The sequence below is a fragment of the Schistocerca nitens genome, chromosome 4 (assembly GCF_023898315.1).
Source record: "Schistocerca nitens isolate TAMUIC-IGC-003100 chromosome 4, iqSchNite1.1, whole genome shotgun sequence".
NCBI classification, from domain to species: domain Eukaryota; kingdom Metazoa; phylum Arthropoda; class Insecta; order Orthoptera; family Acrididae; genus Schistocerca; species Schistocerca nitens.
In genome coordinates, this window is record NC_064617.1 from 646,663,033 (window position 1) to 646,689,317 (window position 26,285).

The window sequence follows — 26,285 nt, forward strand, 5'->3', positions numbered from 1 at the left end:
ACTCTCACCGGTGGTGGCGAATTTGTACATGGAGAACTTCGAGGAGGAAGCCCTGTCGTCATCCGAATGGAAACCTACTTGCTTTTTCCGTTACGTGGACGACACGTTCGTCATCTGGCCACATGGTATGGATAAACTCCTTGACTTCCTTACACATCTAAACTCCATACACCCCAACATCAAATTCACTATGGAGACTGAAACGGAGGGTCAAGAGAAGGCCTGACGGCACCCTAGGCCATGGGGTGTATCGGAAGACAACGCACACTGATCTGTATTTGCACGCAGACAGCTGCCACCACCCTTCACAGAGGAATGGGGTGCTTAAAACTCTAGTACATAGGGCGCACACTATCTCTGACGCAGAGAGTCTACCCCAGGAATTGGAACATCTGAGAACTGTATTTCGAAAAAATGGGTACTCAGAGTGGCAGATTCAACGTGCTCTCCGCCCACCCACTACAGCACAACCTGTGGAGATGGATGAAATCACGAGGGAGGAGGTAGGCACTGCGTTTATCCCATATACAGGCACACTCTCGGGGAAAATCACCCGCATTTTGAAGAAACACCGGGTCGGAACTGTGTTTTGCCCTCCGAATAAAACTCGTGCACTGGTGGGGAGCGCCAAAGATGACCTCGGTTTGAGTAAGGCCGGTGTGTACCAGATTCCGTGTCAATGTGGCAAGTCGTATATTGGTCAGACGATGCGTACCGTCGAGGATCGATGCCGTGAACATCAGAGGCACACTCGACTGATGTATCCAAGCAAGTCGGCGGTCGCTGAACATTGTTTGTCGGAAAATCACGCTATGGAGTATGAACACACGAGGATTCTGGTACAGACGTCGAGATACTGGGACAGCGTTGTTAGAGAGGCCATCGAAATTCGCACCAATGACGACCTCATAAACTGTGACTGTGGCTATAATCTTAGCAAGGCTTGGGAACCAGCGATTAGGTTAATCAAGAGTAAATCGAGCAAATGTATAGTTGTGATGACCACGGCGGACAGAGCCATCACACCGACATCATTTCAGACGCCGTCGCAATCTGTTCCACCGCGCGACCGTGGCGCGGACGGCGGAGTGAGCACGCCGCGGGCGGAGGGTATTTAAATCGGCCGCCGCCGCGACCGAACCCAGTTCCCCCTGAGCAGCCATAGTGTACGGATCTCCGTGCCGGCACGTTCACAGGAACTCAGTCCGTCAGTTCACCTGATGATGGCGACATGTATGATCGCCGAAATATTGTGCCCGTTGGACACTGTGGACCGGCAGTACACCCGTGGATATTTTGATTGTGTATCTTTTGTTTCCTGATTTGAAGGTTATTGTAGAGACTCTTTCTGGTACTGAAGTGAAATGTAGGATGTTGTCTATGACTGATTTGTGAATCGCAAATCCTGTGCCAAACGTTTTCAGTGTTCCTCTTCTGACAGCAAGTTTTCCTTTGTATGTCCTCTAGTTTTCTGTGTTGAAGTTGTTTTCGTCTGTGAAATACGTCTCTTGTAATATGAGGATTTTGATGCAAAATTTTTCCAGAACATCTGTAAGTTGTTTGAGTGTGCCTATCTTGAGTGGTGCACTTGTGTTGTATGTGCCAATATAGTGTTTGTGAAGAGGTTTCAAGAAGCTCTGATTCTTCTCCTTCTGATGATGATCCTGGTCACCCAGAATCTGATGACCAGGAAAGTCCGGCATATATACTGGTGTCTGGGTTGTGGATATCCTTCCAGTTGTTTCATCATGATATTTTCAAGTTGAATGTGATTGTGGTTATAAATAAAATGTAAATGCCATGTGGCTAGGGCCTCCCGTTGGATAGACCATTTGCCTGGTGCAAGTCTTTCGAGTTGATGCCACTTCGGCAACTTGCATATCGATGGGGGTGAAATGATGACGATAAGGACAACACAACACCCAGTCCCTGAGTGGAGAAAATCTCCAATCCAGCCAGGAATCGAACCCAGGTCCTTAGGTATGACATTCTGTCATGCTGACCACTCAGCTACCAGGGGTGGACATTGTGGTGATCTCTTTTGGAGATGAAAAATGTTAAAGACTTGTTTGCTGAGATCAAGACACATTGTAGCAGCTGCACCACCTTGGTAACCAGATGCTGACCACTAGCTGCTGGATGCCAAAACAGACACTAATGGCCTTAGTTGGTATTTGGACCACCCTGGGTATTTCATTTCCCCGTTAGCAACCACGTCTGGGAGCTTTCCACTATCTGCCACCTGGGGAGGCACCCAAAGGGGAAAATATATTTAATATTATTTGACTTATTTCACATGCATAAGGACCATTTTAATTAAGGTCTATGGAAGAGACATTAGCACACGTATATTTTTTGTAAATATATATTATTTATTGTTTTTGTATGATGTGTTCTACATCCTGGATGATCTCCTCACAGTGGATCTATGGAACAAAAAGTATATCTGATTTAATCTAAAAACAAGAAAAGGTGGACATTGGAACCCTTAAATGTAAAGCTTTCATATAGATGATTCCTTAGGCTGAAGCAGATGATGTCTTCTTCTGTTAGTGCATAATTCTTTCATTACCCATCTTTATAGTAACAAAGAATGTTCAGTTTGGGAATTCAAAGCCTCATATCTTTTCGAGATTCCTGAGAAATATACTATACACATCTCACAAGTAAAATCCTTAATTCTCAATATCTAAAATGGTTCTTAGAAAGCATTTTTGTGAGTTGTTTTATTCTCTGTAGTTATAACCAATTATCTTGCAGGTACATACAGTATGGAGTCCCACTGTAACAGTGGCAGGATTGTGCCTCTTTGCTGGACCAATAACATATGCTTTCAACAATATATTACAGTCATCTGAGTCTGCAGTAATGTTGGTTGTAGCAGCTGTCATAATGTGTTCCATTGTGATTGTAATGTACCTCATCACCAGGAGTAAGATCAAGAATAAAATGTACTATTGTAAGTTTATAATTAATTGTTTTTTTTGTTTGTTATTTTTGAAGAACTATTTCAATACTATCCAGTGGAAATACATGCTTTTTTAATTGGAGAGTGAGACAGACTTAGTGTTACATATGTCTGGAAGGGAGTGCTGGAGATGAGGGTGTGGGATATGAACTCCAAAGTAAATATGACAGAAAATGATTGGATAATTGCACCTGTCCTTATAGCAGATTCAAAAAGCCATCATGTTTCTCAAAACTGTTTGAATCAGATTAAAGTAAGTTCATAGAGATGATTTTTGTATGTCAAGCAGTTTCATCACAACATACACTAATTTGCAGAGTGAAAGTTTTGTTCTGGACAAGTTATTAAGTGCACAAAATTTAGTGTCACATATAAAAATTGTGAATCCTAAAGGCCAGATTTTACATTTTGGTCAGTCATAGTTGATTAGCAAAGCAAGGCAAGATACAGGCAACCAGCAGGTAATGTTTTAAGTTATAGTAAACACCTGGGGTTGTTAGAATCTCTATGGCATCACCAAATTCAATGTTTTCTGCAGTAACTGGCATGTGTTCTGTGCATCATTCGCAAGATTTTTATCAAATGATGTGGAATGACTCAGTTTACAGGATACGTACATGTGAAATTTTTGTAAATATGGCTACATGACGGATAATTACACATTATTAAATATCACTATGGTGTCCATTGAAAATGAATGAATGTATTAATATTGTTAATATTTAGAGCATTTCTTTTTCAGTTGCTTCTTCATTTATGTTTATCATGTAGACAACTTGCTTGGTTAGAAACAAATGAAGCATTCATTTGCAAAAGCTCCCAGGTTTCCAGCGGGTGCCAGCATTAAGATACTGTGACATATCAACATTGTCATACTTCTGGCGTGTGTTATACTTATAACACAGAAAACACCATTTACTTTCACTATGTAATATTTTTATTGGCACAATATAAATCAAACCACAAAGAAATAGTTTTCGACAATAACGGTAACAGTCATGACGAATGTCTCACACCAACTAGTCAACAACCAAAGTAAGTAAAACGAAGTACAAAAAAGCAAAGATATTAATATTTTCTGGCAGTTCTACATTAGGCCAAATGTATCTCTCTGTAATGAGGCGCGTAGTCGCGCGAATGCTCGGGTGAGCGAAATTGTGGATTGTGTCGAAAACGTCTTTCCTCAGAGCCTTAGGGATTATAGGACGAGGATGACCTGTGTTAATGTCACAATACAAAGAGCCATCATCATTAGGGAAGGGAAGTAGAGCAATTTGTAAGGAAGTATCAGAGTCAGAGAGAAGGTGCTGTATCTCTGGGTCGGATAGCTGGAGCTCGTGTAAGCGGTGAGGATCAATAGCTGTCTTCAGGGAGGACAGGCATGACAGGTAGTCTGCTGCAACATTGTCATTACCCCAGATATATTGAAAGTCTGAAACATATTGTAATACCAAATCTATATGGCGGAACCTTCTGGGTAGTACATCTAATGCTGGTTTGCGGAGAGCCTCGACCAGGGGCTTGTGATCTGTGTAAACTGTCACAAGTCGGGCTTCAATATCTGTACGAAAGTACTTTACGGCCTCATAAATGGCGTAAAGTTCACGATCAAATGCGGACCACTTTCTCTGCGTATTGGTGAGCTTTTTTGAAAAGAAACGCAGGGGTGTAGTACCTGTTGGTAGGGCCTGTTGCAAAACTGCGCCAATGGCATTATCGCTAGCATCTGTGGTTATTATCAGGAAGGCGTCAGGGTGAGGGTGAGACAGGGTAATAGCGTTTGCCAAGGCCTACTTAAGCGAGTTGAAGGCTCGCTGCATGGTTTGATCCCATTCTATGTGTCTGTCACCTGTGGTATTCTTTCCCTTTAAGGCCTCAGTGAGAGGGGCTTGAATAGATGCCGCATGTGGAATGTGGAGTCTAAAAAAATTTACTATTCTGAGGTATCTACGTAACTCTTTATAGGTTTGAGGGAGAGGAAGGTCAAGTATTTGTTGTACTCTATCTGAGGTGGGATGAATGCCCTCATTATTGACCAAATGTCCCAGGAAAATAACATCTTGCTTCTCTAGTTGGGATTTGTCATGATTAATCTCAACTCCATGTTGTGCCAATCTATCAAAAACCTGTTGGAGGTGTTGTTTGTGTTCCTCTGCAGTTGTGGAGAAAATAATAATGTCGTCTAGGTAGGCATAGCAAAAATTAAGTGTCAATGAATCTTTGCCAGGTCTGAGCGGCATTCTTCAATCCATAAGGCATAAACAAATATTCATATAGTCCAAATGGGGTGATGATAGCGGTTTTGGGATATCTTCTGGGTGCATCGGAATCTGATGGTATGCCTTTTTGCAGTCTAACACAGAGAAAAAATTGGCACTGAACATGGATTGTGAAAAATCGTGGAGGTGTGGGACAGGGTAGTTATCAAGTATTGTTCTGGCGTGCAAACGCCTATAGTCTCCACAGAGTCGAAAGGAATTGTCCTTTTTGGGAACGACATGTATTGGGGAAGACCACGCACTGTCCGAGGGGCGGACTATACCCAAGCGTAAAAGTTCATTAATACATTCTTTGGCAGTGGTAAGTTTTTTTGCATTGAGGCGTCGGGGGCGAGAATGGACAGGCGAACCCTCAGTTGTGTTAAGCCTGTGACAGATGCCCGTAGTAATGGCCTTGATTTTGTGAATAGGTGTGGCCGAAATACGTGGAGGGACGCAGGAAGGAGCGACGTTATCGTCGGTGCGCGGTAAGTATGAAAGGGAACTAACCTGAAACACATTATCATTGAATGGTAGTTCAGTGAAAGCTGCAGTGTTGTCCGCGCAGCTGCGCTGTGCAACAGCCGGCGGGGTTCCATTGACTGTGGTGTTACTGCACGAAGGAATCGTTGTGCGCGCATGCGCGGTGTCACCTGTAACAGCTGTCGCCTCTGTGTTTTGATGAAAGGCGGACGGTGAAGCGCAGGGTGGGGGGTTGCTGGGCGGGTTGCCGTCTTCGCTGTCCGGGTGGTGGCAGGTGCTGCTGTGGCTGCTTATAAACAGCGGTGCGGTATGCAGGTCCCCTGTAGTTTCGTGTGTGTTATTACTTTTAATCTTGATCTCCTCTCTAAACCCGTGCAATTCATCAGTCAGGGCAACACAACGTTGAAGTAGCCTTGCATTGTCTTCGGACAGTTGGTCGATTTCAAGAGGCGTTGCATAACTAAGTTCACTACGGCAGCTTTGACCTCTTCAGACAGAATAGAAAATGTCTCTTTGTCTTGTTGACAGGACGTATTCGAGCTGCATTCTGTCGGTGTGGATGGGGAAAATCTTGCCGAAAATTTTTGTTTAAAATCCACTGAGCAGAGGGCAGGTGTAATTAAGTCCAAAGAAAAGTTATGAGCAGTTAAGAAGTCCAATCCTAATACTGGCTCATCAATTTCTACTACCGAAAATGTCCATTCATAATTATGTGTATCATCGAATTAAATGTGAAGTTGCGTTACACCATAAACCTTTAATGAGGAATTGTTGGCTGCTCTGATTTGGTGAGGCGAATGCTTGATTGTAGAAGTGACCATTGAACATGGAATGACGCTCACATCAGCACCAGTGTCCACTAAAAACCATTTCTGAGAAGCTATATCCTGGATATACAAACGTCCGAGAGAATAATTCGGAAGTACTAGCCTGTGATCTGTTAGGTGACTTGACATCACAGTGCGGACCGGTGTGCCTATAGCGGCCCGCAGTGCGTGTTTGGGTGCATTGCACAGGGTGAGTGGCAATTCCTGGCTGTATTACCGTAAACGGAGTAATACCAGCAGAGAGGATAAACTTGCTGATCCTGTGTTGTTACCGGGTGAAGGACGTCACTTGAAGCTGTGGTATGGGATGGTGAAGGACGGTGTGGAATCTGGTGCTCAGCCGTGTACTCTGTCTGTTGTTTTGGAAAGATTGGCCTCTGCCACGTGGGGGAGGCGTATTATCAAGGGGGACACACGTAGATAACTTTCTTCTGTTGATTATCTTATATGCAGCGTCGGCCAGCAATAATTTCGCTTGTAGAGGTTCCTGGTCGTGTGATAGGAGCTGCAGGTGGATAGCTTGTGGCAGCTTTGCAACCCAGAAAGATAGTAAAGCTTCATCTGGCATAGTTTTGCTATCGAAGACTGCTCTGATATGTCGCCACAGTTGTGAAGGAGTCGAGTCTTTGAGATGTACATCTTGCAGTATGTATAAAACAGACTCTTGCGTAGTCTTAGCTAGACGTTCGCAGATCTGTTGTTTTGCCAGTGTGTAACGATTTGCGGGGGCCGCCGACAGCACTAAGTCCTGTACCCACTCAGCGTGGTCCTCTAGGGCATTAATAAGCGCAATAATCAATGTTTAGGGCAGTGAATATAGTCTCTGCCAAAATAAACCACGTATGCGGATTGTCCATCGTGAACCTTGGTAATTTAGGAATTTTCTCGCTCTTGTGTTGTGGATGTAACAGATTTGATAGCACAGCAGACCGGAGTGGCCGAGTGTTTATGAAGCTGTCACTCACGGCGTTCACGGCGGCTGGTTTAAACACGGCTGGTGCGACAGGCTCAGCCGGGCCTGCGGAAACAATCAGGGCGGGACGACTGTCCAACCAGTAATTGTTGTCACTGAAATTTGTATCCATCTGTTTTTGTAGTGAGTCTTGTAGTGGGTGGGGAGAGAATGTGTCCAAAACCGATTTATCAGCAATATATGGGGAGCTCCAAGTGATCTGTGGGCTCGAAAAGTCTGTGAGGTTCATAGTGTTGGGGCACGGTTGCACACTACATGTCACAGGAGGTTGTACATACGACACACTGTGAGTCACAAATTTAGGCACAGCACTCATGATTGGTTTGTTATAGACGAACGTAGAAAAAGATTTCATAGCAGGAGACATCACTGTCGATGTTGAAAGAGTCCACAACGGAATTGTTGATGACGGAGAAAACTCCACGCCTTTGTACTTATCTTCCAATTTTATCCCAGTTGTTGGTGGCGTTGAGTGTAGGAAACCGTGGAAAGGCAGTGTAGAGGCACCATTAGTATCACGTTGCAGTCTGAAAGGAGCGGAAGGTGAGCGATGTGGAGGTGTTGAAGTAAACGGTCACATTGTCGAATCGGACGTATGTTGCACGTCGGAGGTCACTAGTATGGCGGGTGTTATACTTATAACACAGAAAACACCATTTACTTTCACTATGTAACATTTTTATTGGCACAAGATAAATCAAAACACAAAGAAATAGTTTTCGACAATCACGGTAACAGTCATGAAGAATGTCTCACACCAACTAGTCAACAACCAAAGTAAGTAAAACGAAGTACAAAAAAGCAAAGATATTAATATTTTCTGGCAGTTCTGCCACATACTCATCATCCTCTGGTGAAGATGATTAGTATGACACTCATTGAAATGACATGACACCATAACACTGCCATCTAGCTGAAAATCAAAGAGTTTTTTAATAGTAGCATACACTGGAAACGTCAACATCCAGAATGAGATTTTCACTCTGCAGCAAAGTGTGTGCTGACATGAAACTTCCTGGCAGATTAAAACTGTGTGCTGGACTGAGACTCGAACTCGGGACCTTTGCCTTTTGTGGACAAATGCTCTACCATCTAAGCTACCCAAACACAACTCACAACCTGTCCTCACAGCTTCAAATCTGCCAGTACCTCGTCTTCTACTTTACAAACTTCACAGAAGCACTTCTGTGAACCTCGAAGAACTAACACTCCTGGAAGAAAAGGATATTGTGGAGACATGGCTTAGCCACAGCCTGGGGGATGTTTCCAGAATGAGATTTTCACTCTGCAGCCGAGTTTGCACTGATATGAAACTTCCTCACAAATTAAAAGTATGTGCCGGACCATAGGAGACGAGGTACTGGCAGATTTGAAGCTGTGAGGACGGGTCATGAGTCATGCTCAGGTAGTTCAGATGGTAGTGCACTTGCCTGCAAAAGGCAAAGGTCCCAAGTTCGAGTCTCAGTCCAGCACACAGTTTTAATCTGCCAGGAAGTTTCATAACAGCACACACTCTGCTGCAGAGTGAAAATCTCATTCTGGAAACATCCCCCAGGCTGTGGCTAAGCGTGTCTCTGCAATATCCTTTCTTCGAGGAGTGCTAGTTCTTCGAGGTTCGCAGAAGAGCTTCTGTGAAGTTTGGAAAGTAGGAGATGAGATACTGCCAGATTTGAAGCTGTGAGGATGGGTCATGAGTCGTGCTTGGGTAGCTCAGATGGCAGAGCACTTACCCGCAAAAGGCAAAGGTCCCGAGTTTGAGTCTCTGTCTGGCACACAGTTTTAATGTGCCAGGAAGTTTCAGTCTACATCCACATGATAAACATAATTGAACAATATCAATCTTTAACAATACTCATATAAATTGTAATTCACTTAAATTTAGTTTTTTATTTTAGTAATGTTCATTTATGGAATAGAAGTAGTTGTTTAGAAGTAATGATTTTAGGCTAGATATAAAAATTATGTTGCTACCTGTCAACATTTTATATTATTTGGAAAATGCTTGAAGATACTGTGACAGAAAAAAATCCCAGTACAAATACACTCCTGGAAATGGAAAAAAGAACACATTGACACCGGTGTGTCAGACCCACCATACTTGCTCCGGACACTGCGAGAGGGCTGTACAAGCAATGATCACACGCACGGCACAGTGGACACACCAGGAACCGCGGTGTTGGCCGTCGAATGGCGCTAGCTGTGCAGCATTTGTGCACCGCCGCCGTCAGTGTCAGCCAGTTTGCCGTGGCATACGGAGCTCCATCGCAGTCTTTAACACTGGTAGCATGCCACGACAGCGTGGCCGTGAACCGTATGTGCAGTTGACAGACTTTGAGCGAGGACGTATAGTGGGCATGCGGGAGGCCGGGTGGACATACCGCTGAATTGCTCAACACGTGGGGCATGAGGTCTCCACAGTACATCGATGTTGTCGCCAGTGGTCGGCGGAAGGTGCACGTGCCCGTCGACCTGGGACCGGACCGCAGCGACACACGGATGCACGCCAAGACCGTAGGATCCTACGCAGTGCCGTAGGGGACCGCACCGCCACTTCCCAGCAAATTAGGGACACTGTTGCTCCTGGGGTATCGGCGAGGACCATTCGCAACCGTCTCCATGAAGCTGGGCTACGGTCCCGCACACCGTTAGGCCGTCTTCCGCTCACGCCCCAACATCGTGTAGCCCGCCTCCAGTGGTGTCGCGACAGGCGTGAATGGAGGGACGAATGGAGACGTGTCGTCTTCAGCGATGAGAGTCGCTTCTGCCTTGGTGCCAATGATGGTCGTATGCGTGTTTGGCGCCGTACAGGTGAGCGCCACAATCAGGACTGCATACGACCGAGGCACACAGGGCCAACACCCGGCATCATGGTGTGGGGAGCGATCTCCTACACTGGCCGTACACCACTGGTGATCGTCGAGGGGACACTGAATAGTGCACGGTACATCCAAACCGTCATCGAACCCATCGTTCTACCATTCCTAGACCGGCAAGGGAACTTGCTGTTCCAACAGGACAATGCACGTCCGCATGTATCCCGTGCCACCCAGCGTGCTCTAGAAGGTGTAAGTCAACTACCCTGGCCAGCAAGATCTCCGGATCTGTCCCCCATTGAGCATGTTTGGGACTGGATGAAGCGTCGTCTCACGCGGTCTGCACGTCCGGCACGAACACTGGTCCAACTGAGGCGCCAGGTGGAAATGGCATGGCAAGCCATTCCACAGGACTACATCCAGCATCTCTACGATCGTCTCCATGGGAGAATAGCAGCCTGCATTGCTGCGAAAGGTGGATATACACTGTACTAGTGCCGACATTGTGCATGCTCTGTTGCCTGTGTCTATGTGCCTGTGGTTCTGTCAGTGTGATCATGTGATGTATCTGACCCCAGGAATGTGTCAATAAAGTTTCCCCTTCCTGGGACAATGAATTCACGGTGTTCTTATTTCTATTTCCAGGAGTGTAAATAATGAATGAAGAGTAATGAAATTATGGGAATACATTTGTCCAGGTAACATATTTATGTGATTAACATTGCAAGAATACTGTTAATGTTAGTGTGAGAAAATCCTTTGCAAATGTGAAATTCTGATACATTAATAACTGGTGTATCCCCCAGACTGTTTAACGGTTGCATGCAAATGTGCATGCATTGTTTCACACAGGTGCCGGATGTCATTTTGTGGGATGGAGTTCCATGCCTGTTGTACTTGGTTAGTCAATACAGGGATGGTTAATGCTGGTTGTGGATGACACTGGAGTTATCATCTGATGATGTCCCATACATGCTTAACTGGACAGATCTTGTGATTGAGCAGGCCAAGGCAACATATTGATACTCTGTAGAGCATGGTGGCTTACAATACTGTTGGGGGGGGTATGTGTTACCCTTTTGGAAAGCACCCCCTGGAAGGCTGTTCATGAGTGGCAGCACAATGGGTTGAATCACCAGTCTGATGCGCAAATTTGCAATCAGGGCATGTGGTATAATCATAAGGGTGCTCTTGCTTTCATGCAAAATTGCTCCCAAGACCATAACTCCATATGTAGGTCCAGTATGTCTAGGCTGTAGACAGGTTGGGTGCAGGCACTCACCTGGCCTTCTCCTAACCAACACATGGCCATCACTGGAACCAAGACAGAACTGGTTTTTATCACAAAACCCAACAGACCTCCACTCTACCCTCCGGTGGCACCACTGAAGTCGCAAACCGTGGTGGCTTCGGATCAGTGGAATGCATGCTACAGGGCATTTGGCGTGGAGCTAACCTTGAAGTAACCAATTTATAACAGTTTGTTGTGTCACTGTGGTGCCAACTGCTGCTTTAATTGCTGCTCAGATGCAGTACAATGTGCCACAACCATACACTGAACATGACAATCTCCCCTCTTCGTAGTGATATGTGGACATCTGGAGACTGTCTTCCTGTGACTGTAGCTCTTCATGACCACCGCTGCCAGCAGTCACATACAGTGACTACAGTCCTGCCAAGTCTCTCTGCAATATTGCATTAAGAATATCCAGCTTTTCATAGCCCCATTACACAACCTCGTTCAAACTCAGTCGACTTCTGATAATGGCATCTTCATCATCTTAAAGGGATTCTTGACTAACATCACCTCACTATGTCCAATCTCAAAGGTAACTAATACTCAGAACCATTGTAACACATATTTAAAACAAACCTGATGTGCATCCTCAATAGTGGAAATACAAGTGCCACTCTTATGTGACTGGCATGAAATCTGAATAGATATCTTCCTTCAGATGTAGAAACACACCTACCAATTTTCATTTATCTTAACCATCTCCTTCTTGGTACTGCAATTTTTTCCATCAATGTATTTCTTAGCCACTGACAAATTCACTAAAGATTCATTTTTTCTGCTAGTATTATAACTGTGGACATCATTATTCTTTTCAAATTGTCATTCAGTAATTTATTCCAAAACTAGCAATTATATAAAGAGCAAAACTCACTGAATTTAGCTGTTCGAATTGTTCAGTGACATTTATTCCCTTACTCATCAATATGTGCATTCCATAAATGTTGAACATTGTACTCTTTTTAAGCCTACTTTCCATATGTTACATTAATTGTTGGTGTCATTGTGTGTGTTGTATGGTACTGAATATGCTCTATTATTCACAGCTAAGAGTGAGTTAGTTTTTACAGAATAACTTAATAATTCTTGGAATTTCTGCTATTTCTTTCTCTCTAACAAAATTAATTTGTTGTATGCAGAAAATACTAAATTTTCTTAGTGTACATTAAGTGGAGGGTCTCCACAAATACAAGGAATAGGAGCGGATCTAAAATTAAAGCCCATGGGACTTTCTTTGGGTTTCTCCCCAAACCTCCAAAAGTTTCTCTCTTTATAGTAGTGTTTGATTAATCGAGCACCATTTTTATTTCATTCTTTTTGGTAGGTATTTGTTTGTGAAACAGTCAGTGCCACACACTTTTAGGTTTTCTAAGAGAGTATCATAATCCAAACAATCAAATGCCTTGAACAAACTGAAAAAATACCAGACACTAATGTTTTATTATCTAACGTTTATCATATTTGGTGAGTAAATATATAAATGGTAATCAGTCAATCAACTCTCCTGGTACCTGAGTGGTGACATTCTAAGTAAACTGGTTCTCCTGAAGTGCTGCTCTACACCTGAGTTAATTATTTTCTCAAATGTTCTGAAAGAAGGTGTTATTGTGGAAACTGAATGATAATTATGTAGACTTTTGCTGTCATCTTTTGTATAATGATATTTAACAGTGGTATTTTATTTACAGGGTGTTTCAGAACTAATGGTCAGTATTTAGGGATATGACATGAATGATCATTCGAAACAAAAAAGTCAAGTAAACATGGACTCTAAAACACATACCTCGAGAGCTATGAGCAATTCTTGATCTTACTGTGAAACAAATCTCTTCTACTGCAAGCTCTTTGCTTTCCATATTTTGGGAAGTGGTAGTATGGACTAAAAAAAATGCCCTGTAGTAAACATGTGCTCTAAAATGCATACCTTAAGAGCTATGAGCACTTGTTCATCTTCACTACTTTGAAACACAACTCTTCTAATGAACAAGTGCTCATAACTTTTAAGGTATGCATTTTAGAGCACATGTTTACCACACTTTTTTTCTTGTTTTGTTCTGTACTACCATGTACCAAAATATGGAAAGCTTTCAGTACAAGAGATTTGTTTCACAGTATCAAAGATCAAGAATTGTTCATAGCTCTGTAGGTATGTGTTTTAGAGCGCATGTTACTTGACGTTTTTGTTTCGAATGATCATCCCTGTCATATCCCTGAATATTGACCATCATGTCCGAAACACCTTGTATACAACAGGAAAAATTCCATGTGCATCTAGCTTATTCAGAGTATCACAAGCTGTGACAGTCCTGAATAAAACCAGTGAGCTAGGAAGTGTAGTATTTGTTTCTTTAATTTCATTTTACAATCACAAAAACTGTTCTCAGGCTATTGATTTTGATCTGTAGTGACCATCTTCAGATCTGCAGAAAAACAATACAACTAGTGGACCGTCTACATCCTGTAAACAATAAATTATGACAAAATGGAATGGTACCGATTACTTACATACAGAATAATGCTTAAAAATGTGATAGAACATTCCTGTCTAAATTGTATTGTAGTATAATAAAGCCAGAGTGGCATCATCAAGAGATAAAAAACAAAATTATCACAGGCATTGTGGAACAGAATTAATAATATGGTGTGAACTAGGCCACAGTGCCAGCAGAGTCATAATTAGTAATAGCACTAATGTTAACATCAAAATGGGGTGTAGTTATTATGTGGGAGGAAGGGGGGGGGGCGAGAGGAGAGGGAGTTTGTAATGTAATGTCATCATGTGTCAATACTACACACATATTTGACAAATAAGCAGTAAGCCATTAAGTAGAAATGTACAACTAGCAGGATTTTGCCTACTATAATGACGCTTATAAGCTTTACCAACCATTCCTTTCCAGATTTATTTAGCTGTAGGTCATGACTAGTTTGTCCTGGTGTATTGATACTTTCACCTGGCACCACCAAAATGTAAGCCTTGTCAGCAGTCATCAGCACCCTCTTAAGTCTCAGATTAACTTGCCTCACAGCATTGTTGAAACAGGGCTAATTGCAACACTGAGTCAGGTGTACAAAGCAAACATGTAGTCCTAGCTTAAGTAGCAATCATGTCCAAGCCACTGACTATACCATAAGCCCGATCCCTGCCAAGACCATTCCCAGCCCTTCCTGCTATCACTACTTACTCCTCTTCAATAAAATCCTTACACAAAGCTCCTTAATTCTTCCATTACCATAATGAGCCCAGAACATGGTCTAAATATGCATGTGACTTGGTACACCTCACCTAATTTCTTCTGCAACTGTTGGCCCACACCACACCACTGACTTCTATGTAACAGTAGAATCCTCTTCTAGGAATGAATGTTGTGTATGTTAGGTGGGCAATGGAGTTCACTTTGATGGTGGGGTTATGTGTAAGGCAACTGTCATCTTAAGAGATAGTGAGAGATAGTCAAAGTTCTAGTGAACAGTGTGTTTAGTTTTTCAAGACACGGGTGATAGTAAACTTCCTTCAACCTTTTGATCCTGTCCACAAATTAGCATGGTTTAAGAAACCATCACTCATGTGGAACTCAGTTTGTCCTTTTCTCATATGATATCATGTAAATTATGGATGATTGGCAACAAGCAGATTCCATATTCCTGGAGTTCCAAAAAATGTTTGACACAATGCCCCAATGCAGACTATTAACAAAGATGCAGGCATATGGAACAGGTTCCCAGGTATGCGAGTGGCTCAAAGACTTCTTAAGTAATAGAACCCATTATGTTGTCTTTGATGGCGAGTGTTCATGAGAGACAAGAGTATCATCAGGAGTGACCCAGAACTGTGTGACAAGTCTGCTGTTATTCTCTTTATACACAAATTATACGACGGACAGTTGGGCAACAGTCTGCAGCTGTTTACTGATGATTCTGTGAAGTTTGGAAAGGTAGTTGTAGAATTTTGGAACACGTATTATGTTCGAGTATAATGACTTTTCTGGAGACTAGAAATCTACTGTGTAGGAATCAGCATGGGTTTCGAAAAAGACAGTCGTGTGAAACCCAGCTCGCGCTATTCGTCCACGAGACTCAGAGGGCCATAGACACCGGTTCACAGGTAGATGCCGTGTTTCTTGACTTCCGCAAGGCATTCGATACAGTTCCCCACAGTCATTTAATGAACAAAGTAAGAGCATATGGACTATCAGATTGAGGAGTTCCTAGATAACAGAATGCAGCATGTCATTCTCAATGGAGAGAAGTCTTCCGAAGTAAGAGTGATTTCAGGTGTGCCGCAGTGGAGTGTCATAGGGCCGTTGCTATTCACAATATACATAAATGACTTGGTGGATGACATCAGAAGTTCACTGAGGCTTTTTGCAGATGATGCTGTGGTGTATCGAGAGGTTATAACAATGGAAAATTGTACTGAAATGCAGGAGGATCTGCAGCGAATTGACGCATGGTGCAGGGAATGGCAATTGAATCTCAATGTAGACAAGTGTAATGTGCTGCAAATACATAGAAAGATAGATCCCTTATCATTTAGCTACAAAATAGCAGGTCAGCAAATGGAAGCAGTTAATTCCATAAATTATCTGGGAGTACGCATTAGGAGTGATTTAAAATGGAATGACCATATAAAGTTGATCGTCGGTAAAGCAGATGCCAGACTGAGATTCATTGGAAGAATCCTAAGGAAATTCAATCCGAAAACAAAGGAAGTAGGTTACAGTACGCTTGTTCGCCCACTGCTTGAATACTGCTCAGCAGTGTGGGATCTGTACCAGATAGGGTTGATAGAAGAGATAGAGAAGATCCAACAGAGAGCAGTGCGCTTCATTACAGGATCATTTAGTAATCGCGAAAGCGTTATGGAGATGATAGATAAACTCCAGTGGAAGACTCTGCAGGAGAGACGCTCAGTAGCTCGGTACGGGCTTTTGTTGAAGTTTCGAGAACATACCTTCACCGAAGAGTCAAGCAGTATACTGCTCCCTCCTACGTATATCTCATGAAGAGACCATGAGGATAAAATCAGAGAGCTTAGAGCCCACACAGATACATACCGACAATCCTTCTTTCCACGAACAATACGGGACTGGAATAGAAGGGAGAACCGATAGAGGTACTCAGAGTACCCTCCGCCACACACCGTCAGGTGGCTTGCGGAGTATGGATGTAGATGTAAATGTAGATGTATTGTCATTAAGTGACTGTAGGAGAATACAAGCTGCCTTACACAAATTTTCTAGTGGTGCGATGAGTGGCAGCTAGCTCTAAACGTAAAAAAAATGTGCGTTAATGCAGATGAATAGGAAAAACAATACCATAATGTTCGAACACAGCATTAGTAGTGTGCTACTTGACACATTAATATCCATTGAATATTTGGACATAATGTTGGAAAGTGATATGAAATGGAACAAGCATGTAAGGTCTGTAGTAGGGAAAGAAAATGGTCAACTTTGGTTTTTTGAGAGAATTTTAGGAGAGTGAACAGGACACTAGTGTCGCCCATTCTTGAGTACTGCTCTAGTGTTTGTGAGCACCACCAGGCTGGATTGAAGGAATACATTGAAGCATTTTAGAAAAGGATTGCTAGATTAGTTACTGGTAGGTTCCAACACAAATGAGTATTGCAAAGATGCTTCAGGAACTCAAATGGTAATCCCTGGAGGGAAGGCAGATTTCTGAGGAACACTTGAGAAAATTTAGAGAACCAGCATTTTAAGAGGACTGCAGAACAATTTTACCACCACCAATATACATTTTGCATAATGGCCATGAATATAAGACAAGAGAAATGAGGGCTCATGTGGAGGCATATAGACAGTCATTTTCTCCTCACTCTATTTGCGAGTGGTACCACGCTCCACATGCTGACTTGCAGAATATGTGTATAGATGTGGATACCATGATAAGTGGAGAGCTGTTGAGTGGCTGGTACACAATGGTGAAGGGTTACTTGATGTCACAGAAGAAATGACATTGGAAATCTTGTTCTGGACTTACTGGGCAGGTGTCTGTGAAGTCTCCGGCACAACTATCAACACATAGGAATAAGTCATTCTTCTCGCTATCTATGCTTGCCTCAAACTGACAAGGTTGTAGATGTGGAATGGATGACAGCTGTTAAAATGGAAGTACTTTTCATGGATAATGCAATGGCTATGGAGAAATTTTTCTATGGATAAGACTGAAAGATATAGATCAACATCCAAAAACTTCAAAAAAATTACAAGAATGTAGTAGCCAGGTGATTTCATTGAGAACTGCAGATACATATTTTGACAGGTGAACACACTACATTTTCAAGGCACAATTACAGCAATATTGATGGTTGTCGAAGACATCAATGAGCTGCACTCCTGTTAAATTGTGTGAACATCTTTTATGCAGGGAGAAACTCATTTTATACGTCCAAAAAGGTAACTATTTGAGTTGAGGAGGACAAGGAGTGGATTTGGGACTGGATGTCAACATGATGATGGATAGATAAGAAGCTGCCAATGCTGTGGATCCAGATCAAAAATAATGTTGACACAGCCCCCTTGACAGAGGAAAGAACAGCTATCCACACCCTTAAGACAGACACCAATTTAATTATCCTCCCTGCAAACAAAGGCTTCATCACTGTATGATGAAGAACAGTGATTATCTTGACAGAAGGTATCTGCCAGCTGTCTGACTCTTCTACCTGTCAACCTGTCAGTTCCGCTGCAATGATCCCATTCCAGAAGTCCAGCACATTCTACAGTCCCTACTCAAATCCTAAAGCTTATCGCAGGATCTCTCCCTCCATTCCATCATCTCCCCCTCAAGTACCCCCCCCTTCCCCCCCCCTCCCCCCACACACACACACACCTGGACATCCCATTGTATCTAGTTGCTGTGCTCTCTGGGAAAAAATCTGGGCTCATGTAGACAAACACCTCCAACCCATTGTCTTCACCATCTCTCAATGATCAGACCGTATTACCACCTAGATTTTTATTAGAACATTACTTACTCATGAAGCTATCGAAAGTATTATTCATACTAGGTGGGTGGAGCCACTCAGTTGTAAATGGCTGCCGAGTGAGATCACAGGTATTTTCTTCGTCCGCTAAAAGAACTTATTTAAGAGGAAATAGTGTGGAATTTAAATTTTCTTTGTTTGGTATACTTGCTGTAGTGTCCGTTCTTGTCACACAACTGAATATTAGCGTCCCAGCAGTGATTGTTCTTGAAAAAACTTGTTCTTTAGCTGAAGTCCTGATAATTGCGACATACCCTGAAATTTTCCATGACATAAACACAAAAAGTTCTATACAAGTTTTCTTGATAGTACAAAATTCGTTTAAAAAGACAGCTACTAGTTTCATCAGTGTCTATTGTTGCAATAAAAGTGTAATTAAACATTTCTAAATCGTATTTAACTAACACATTTCGTACTGTTTACTAGTTAGATAGATGCGATCTAGGCCTAAATTTACCGAGTTATAAACATTTAAAAACCTGACCAAACACACCTGATAATGTAAATTTGCTAAAAGCAAATTAATTACAAATTCATTCTTCTGTCATTGTATCTCTAAATCAGTACAAAAACAACAGCCACCTCAAATAAGACCTTTGTGTCATTTTTTGTTTACACATAGCCAATCTCGCATCCTTGACAAATTTAAAACATTCTTTAAACTTAATTATTCTTTCAGAACTGACCATGAGTGAGAAATGTGGGAGCTGTTATAGGGCAGTGAGTAGAGGGATTTGTTGGTAATCTTGTAGGAAATATTTTTACTGGGAGGGATGCAGTGGGGAGAATGTTGGGAGAACAAAAGAGGCTCTGTCCTGGAACTGCAGAGTATGCAGTAGGAATATTTTGATTGGGGAACAGGAAAGGAAAATCTGTGCCCTTCAGGCACAGTTGGAGGAAACAAGGAAGAAACTCATAAGGATCAAGGGAGATAGGGGGAAGAGGGTGGTTGGGAACTGGCAGCTGGTAGGAGGATAGGAAAAAAGAGAACGCGATCTGACAGTTTTATCATCAACACCAAAAACAGGTATCTACCACTGCCAGAGTTAAGTGGAGAAGAGCCTCAGGTAGAACGAGGAGCAGGAAATGTGCAGCACACTTCAACCGAGGTCAAGAAGCCTAGGAATGTACAAAGTCTTAGGAGGAAGAAAGTGCTGCTGCTAGGTAGTAGCCATGGGCGAGGTGTAGGCCCTCAGTTACAGGAAAGCTTAGAGGCGGCGCACCAGGCCACCAGTATCTTCAAGCCAAATATAGGGCTAAGTCATGTAATAGAGGACCTAGGGTCTTTATGTAAGGACTTTACAAAAGAGGACCATGTAGTGATAGTGGGTGGGGCGGGAAACAGTTTGGACAGGTATGGGGCATATGACATAGGTGGTGACTTGGACAAGATAGTTTCCCTGGCTTATGGCACCAACATACACATTGTTGAGCTGTTCTGGCGTCATGATCGACCATACCTTGATGGAGCTGTGAGGTGAATCAGTCAGGGGTTAAGGATGGCCCTGAGGACAGCCAACTTTGCTCATGTTTCTCTGGTGCCCATCGGGACTGTCAACAGATAGTGTGTCACTAGGCATGGCCTTCACCTAAACAGGACTGGAAAGGGAAGATTGGTGCAGATGATTCATGAAAGTGTAGGGGGTGGATCTTGGGCCACACATGGTCAAATACCTGTTGTCATAGGTAGGAAAAGTAGGTCTTTTTTAGGATAAACCCAGACAACAGGTTCCCCTGCCTAAAGAGCATCTCCAGCACTTTAAAAAATACTGAAACAATCACTCACAAAACAGATTTTAACACCTCAAATATAACATATACCAGATGTCACAAAGAAAAACAAACCATTGGAAAGAGTAACATGGGGCATTTCACAGACTTAACAATCCTCCATCAAAACATGCAATCAATAAAAAATAAATACAAATATTAGAAGTTGAGCTCCAATCTTTGAACTGCACAGTAGTTTGTATTACTGAGCACTGGTGTAAGACACAGAAATCCAACATGTAGTATTATCATTGTATGAAAAGGCAAACTCTTACTGCAGAACTACTTCAAGGGGTGGAGGATCATGCATTTATATCAGAAAAGAAACACATTTCAAATCAAGACATGACCTCAGTACAGTAAGTGAAGACAAACACTTTGAAATATCAGCTATTGAATTAACAGGGCTTGATTTCACCAAGAAATTTTTTGTGTGGATAGATCTTCAATAAGTTAACAGAAGTTCTAAATAAAGTCTCAAGCACAAAGGTCAACATAATTCTGTGTGGGGACATTAACATCAACACTAATATCATAAATGAATCCAGCAGCACCTTCATAAATATCCTTCAAAGTTTTGGCATGTCCCTATTGGTCAATAATGCAACAAGGGTTACTACAACGACTTCATCAGTAATTGACTATGTGGCCACAAATATGGACAGGGAAAAATGTGATGTAGCTGTAAAAGATCTCAGACAATCTCTGTCAAATTTCAACAGTAAAATCAGGCATTGAAGCATTCCCTAAACTACAAGCCTACAAACAACATCTGTCAGAAACCAAAATAAAACATTTTTTGAAAGATTAGAAAAACAAAGCTGGGATGAAGTGTATAAGGAAACCAATGTGAATATGAAATTCTCCAAATTATCCACATTGTTTAAATTGAACTTTTAAAAGGTATTTCCAAAAGTATGCATGTCTGTATCAACATCTCACAAAAACAGATGGATAACAGCAGGTATTAAGAAGTCCTCCCAAACACTTAAACACCTCAGTCCCATGAAAAAGATTCGCAGTGATTCAGAATTCTTAAATTTCTATCATAGATACAGAAAGATCTATCGGAAGGTGCTGATTGCTGCAAAAAAGTCATTTAATGACAAAATAACATATAATGCAGAGAATAAAAGCAAAGCAGTCTGGGATGTTATAAAAAAGGAAACGGGGAGAGGCAAACAAATGCAGAATAACATACTGTTAAGGGAGGGGGATAAAGTAATAAATGATCCACAACACTTAGCAAACTATGTAAATGAGCATTTTTCAAGTATTGCAGAGAAGTTACAGAAAAAATTCTCCCAAACAAATATAACACCTGTAAATAATGTTGCACTAAATAACACCACAGAGAATGAAGTCAATAAAACTGTTCAAAAACTAAAAAATAAAGTGTCAGTAGGCTTAGATGAAGTATCAGTGTGTGTACTGAAACAATGCATAGGGATTATACACGGCCCCTTAACAAATATAATAAATGAATCCTTCACATAAGGGACATTTCCAGAGCAATTAAAACAGCAAGAGTTGTACCTTTGCTTAAGAAAGATAATGCAGAAGACATAGAAAATTACCAGCCCATTTCCCTGCTGTCGCCGTTCTCAAAAACAATAGAAGCTATTATGAAGGACAGATTAATGAATTACCTGAAGAAATACAATCTTTTGAGCAAATCACAGTTTGGCTTCCGAAGTGGCAAAAATACGGAGTCAGCGATAGTAGAATTCCCAAAAGTTGTACTTGATGCTCTTGATAAAGATGGGTGTGTCACAGGCATATTTTTGGATCTTTTAAGGCGTTTGATACAGTCAACCACAAGATTCTATTAAATAAGCATTAGGAATAAGAGGGGGAGCTAATGACTGGTTTCGATCATACCTAACAGTTAGGGTACACAGAGTAGAGATAACAAATACTTCAAATAGATCTAAACATGTAGTAAAACACTTATCAGAACCAAAATACATTAATATAGGGGTTCCGCAATGTAGCATATTAGGACCAATACTGTTCCTGATACACATCAATGACTTTCCCAGTAGTGTTACTCATGGTGAAAAACTTTTCTTTGCTGATGACAGCAATATTGTAGTCACTGAGAAAACAAGAGAACTCCTTGCCAAAAAGCAAATGAAGCTCTCAAGGAAGATTATGACTGGTCAATAAGCAATAAAGTGACATTGGACATAAAGAAAACTAATGCCATGAATTTCAGTTTGGAGAGGAAAAATGACAATGTTAAATTAAATGTAGATGGCACCTCTATAGACTGTGTAACAAATGCAAAATTTCTAGGAATGAATATTGATTCTCAGTTGAAGTGGTGTGAACACACAAAGGTACTTGCAAACAGAATGTCATCAGCATGTTATGCCCTTAGAATCCTATCATCAGTGTGTAACATGCTGTGTCTTTTAGTTACATATTATCCATATGTACACTCAATTCTTAGCTATGGCATTCTTTTTTTGGGGAACATATGCACAAAATATGAACACAATTCTCAAACTCCAGAAAAGAGCCATAAGAATAATAACCAAAAATACTAGTCAAGCCCATTGTAAAGATCTGTTCCAAACACTGGGGATTTGAACTGCTCCATGTGAATACATTTACCAGTCAGTTGTACACATCAAAAATAACATTGCTAATTACTGCACAAACAGCTCTGTCCATGACCGTGCAACAAGAGATAGACTCAACTTACATTTACCAAGAAAAAATAACCATAAAACTCAAAACAGCATTTTCTACAAAGGAATAAAACTGTATAATAAATTACCAAAAGAGATAAAAGAAATTGCAAAAATACACTTATTTAAAAAGGTAGCTAAGAAGTACCTGTTATGCAACACATTTTATACATCGAAGGATTGCTTAGCTAAAACAGAGTAGAGATTTGGCAAAAAATGTTATACAAATAAGTAATAATAATAATAGTAATAATAATAATAATAATAATAATAATAATAATAATGGTTATAAAATATCCAACATTCCACATAACACCTTCACTGTATGTTTTTTTCCTTCTGTTTTCCTTTCTAAAAATCTTACCCTCAAGCTATGCATAATGCAATACTAACACCTCTTCCTCTTTCTGAGCTCTACATCTCAATCATTATGGAGGGATGCTGACTGAGTTTTCAGGATAGCAAATGGGAAGTTGCAGTACAGAAAATGGCCCAGAGGTCACAAGAGTGTGTGTGTGTGTGTGTGTGTGTGTGTGTGTGTGTGTGTGGTGTGTGTGTGTGTGTGTGTGTGTGTGTGTGTGTGTGTGTGGCATTACATTATTTAATAAGTTATTTGTAAAAAAAGTGTTGTATACCAGGAGTAAATCTAATGATTGTCTCTAACTAGAAGTCTGTAAATATATGTGTATATGAATTACCTTATTTTAAATTGCTCTAAATTTGGAAATACTTTGACATGTCCTATATCCTTGTAAAAAGAGATAAAGAGATCTACAGATGAATAGAGCTACTACTACTACTACTACTAGAGATTAATAGTTAGTAATTAGGCAAAATGCTTTTGTTGAACTTGCAATTTTTTTTATCAAATTTTTGTTCACGCTTTAATGTGACTGCTATTCATATCAAATGAAACAAGTTTACTGTTACCAGTCACAATCTATTTCAGTGACTAAAACCTTCATCATCTGGTAGTTTTATTTGGATCAGTGGAACGTGTGTATTGTGTTATAGCTTTGGGGTAACTTGTGGCTTCTACTGGACATTGCTACAGGGTACCCCAAAGTGATGACACAACATACATCTTTTGTATTAGTCCACATAAATCCATCTAATCATTGAGGTGTTTAAACCACAGAAATGCACCATGGAAATGCAATAAATAAATTGTGACTGGTAACAGTAAACATGTTTCATTAACCAGCTACTATTTATTTCATCAGTATCATATATTCTGTAACTACAATTGTATCTGCTTTGCTCAATGATGAAGGAAGAAACCCTCATCGGATTAGATGCATTTGTGGTGGTTAAATATGAAACTAGTACATACCATTGCAAATATTGTATTTATGCATAAATTAACTCATGAAACACTTTACATCCAAAGCTTTCTGTCCTGTCACAATTACCAAATGGAACATATTTTTATTCAAAGATGACTTGCACCAAAAAATGTGTTATTTCACTGATACTAGGTGAGTGGAGGCACTCACTTGTAAACATAAAAAGGTATGAATTAATAATAAATAATTTAGACAAAATGTCCCTTTTGAGATCACCAGTTTTATTTGATTCATCAGTATCAAATGCTCTGTAATTATGAATATGTCTGTTTCACTCAACAGCAGGGAAAGAAGTCCTACATATGGCCCTTTTTTGTCAGAGAAAGCCAGTGACAACAACTTCTCTGGATAAAAATTACATAGATGACTAACTCTCAGTGGTAACTACAGTGCCACTAAATGGTGATAATATAACCAAATGATTCCTGCTACAGATTCTGAAGGTGTATGATATTTTACACTTGTCACTGTTGGCACCATACATACACAAACATTCAGTATTCCCCTGGCCTTGCTGCTAATGAACAATAACTCTCCCAATGTTATACGGACTCCAAGTGCACCACCTCATTCCTTATACATCTGACACACTATATCCTTATGCATAACTACTCTTTTGAGGGGTAAAATTTACAAATAAATCTGCATTGTGGCTGTGAGTACTCACATAGTACCCTCCTACACCAACTGTTTATGGATAATCTAGAATAAAGTTTCCTTATTACCCAAATCCCAAACCCCTCTTGTATTTCAGAATCTCTGGTGGCTTCTTCATGATATGCAACCAGGGCCAAGACAGACTGTCTTCATTCTCCACAGTCTAAAAACTCATCTGGTCTTGCTTGGTTCAACATGCCACATCCCTAGATGTTGATCTTCACCTCTCTGTTGGCTTTATGCAAACTTATGTCCATCTTGAGTGACATATTCCCCAATCCTAAGACCACCACATGATGCAGCATCACTTAATATTATACTAGACCAGAACAACTTAACTATATCCATCATCAAGGCTTTCATTACATCTAGCTGTCTGATGCAGCTGCCCAACACATTTACCCCAGTCCAGTGACAAGCATATCCTATCCTCAGAGGCAGGGCCACCTGTGAAACAAGTTGTACCATATGTCAACTCTGCTGCAACTTCTACACAACATTTTATGTGATCATGAGCACAAACTAGCTGTCCTCCCAAATGAATGGCCAAGAGTAGAGCTGACCACCCAGTGGCAGAACACACTGCTGAGCACAACATGCTTCATTTCAATGGCTGCTTCTCAATGTGTTTAATCTGAAGCCTTCTCCTCAACACCAGCTTTTCTGAATTATATAGAAGTAAATTGTTCTTGCAACTTGTGCTTCAATCCTGTAATCCTTCTGGCTATAGTCTATGCTAGCCCCTGCCTTACACCCACCTCCATAGCCCCATAATCCTACCTTTACTCATCCTACATTCACATCCTCCTTTCTATAGGCTCTTTATTCCTCTGTTCTACCTCTCTCCCGCAATCCACTTGTCCATGTCATTGTGTACTGCAGACAACTCCCTCTGTCTTCCGGCATAATGTAACCAGTGTCATGTTTGTCATACCTTTTCTGTCTGCTCCTCCCATCTGTTAGCCACCCATTCCCAATTCACCCTTCTGTTTCCTGCTTCCTTCCTCCTCTCACCCATTCCACCCAATACAACCCCACACTCCATTTCAGCTGCAGTAATGGCATGATGGCACGATATAGTCAGTTGGTACAATGCAGCTGTGTAAGTTGTGTGTGTGTGTGTGTTTGTGTGTGTGTGTGTGTGTGTGTGTGTGTGTGTGTGTGTTGTGTGTGAAGAGAGAGAGAGAGAGT

General features: G+C 41.4%; 1 protein-coding gene across 3 annotated transcripts in view; it reads left to right on the top strand.

Annotated features, from left to right (window-relative positions):
• Positions 1-26,285, top strand: part of LOC126251524 (transmembrane 6 superfamily member 1-like) — a 224,976-nt gene that overhangs the window by 67,029 nt on the left and 131,662 nt on the right. For all 3 annotated transcript variants that reach the window (XM_049952013.1, XM_049952010.1, XM_049952012.1), the window contains exon 2: positions 2,761-2,959. In XM_049952013.1, coding sequence (XP_049807970.1) covers positions 2,761-2,959 — 199 coding nt within the window. The remainder of the gene's footprint in view (positions 1-2,760; positions 2,960-26,285) is intronic.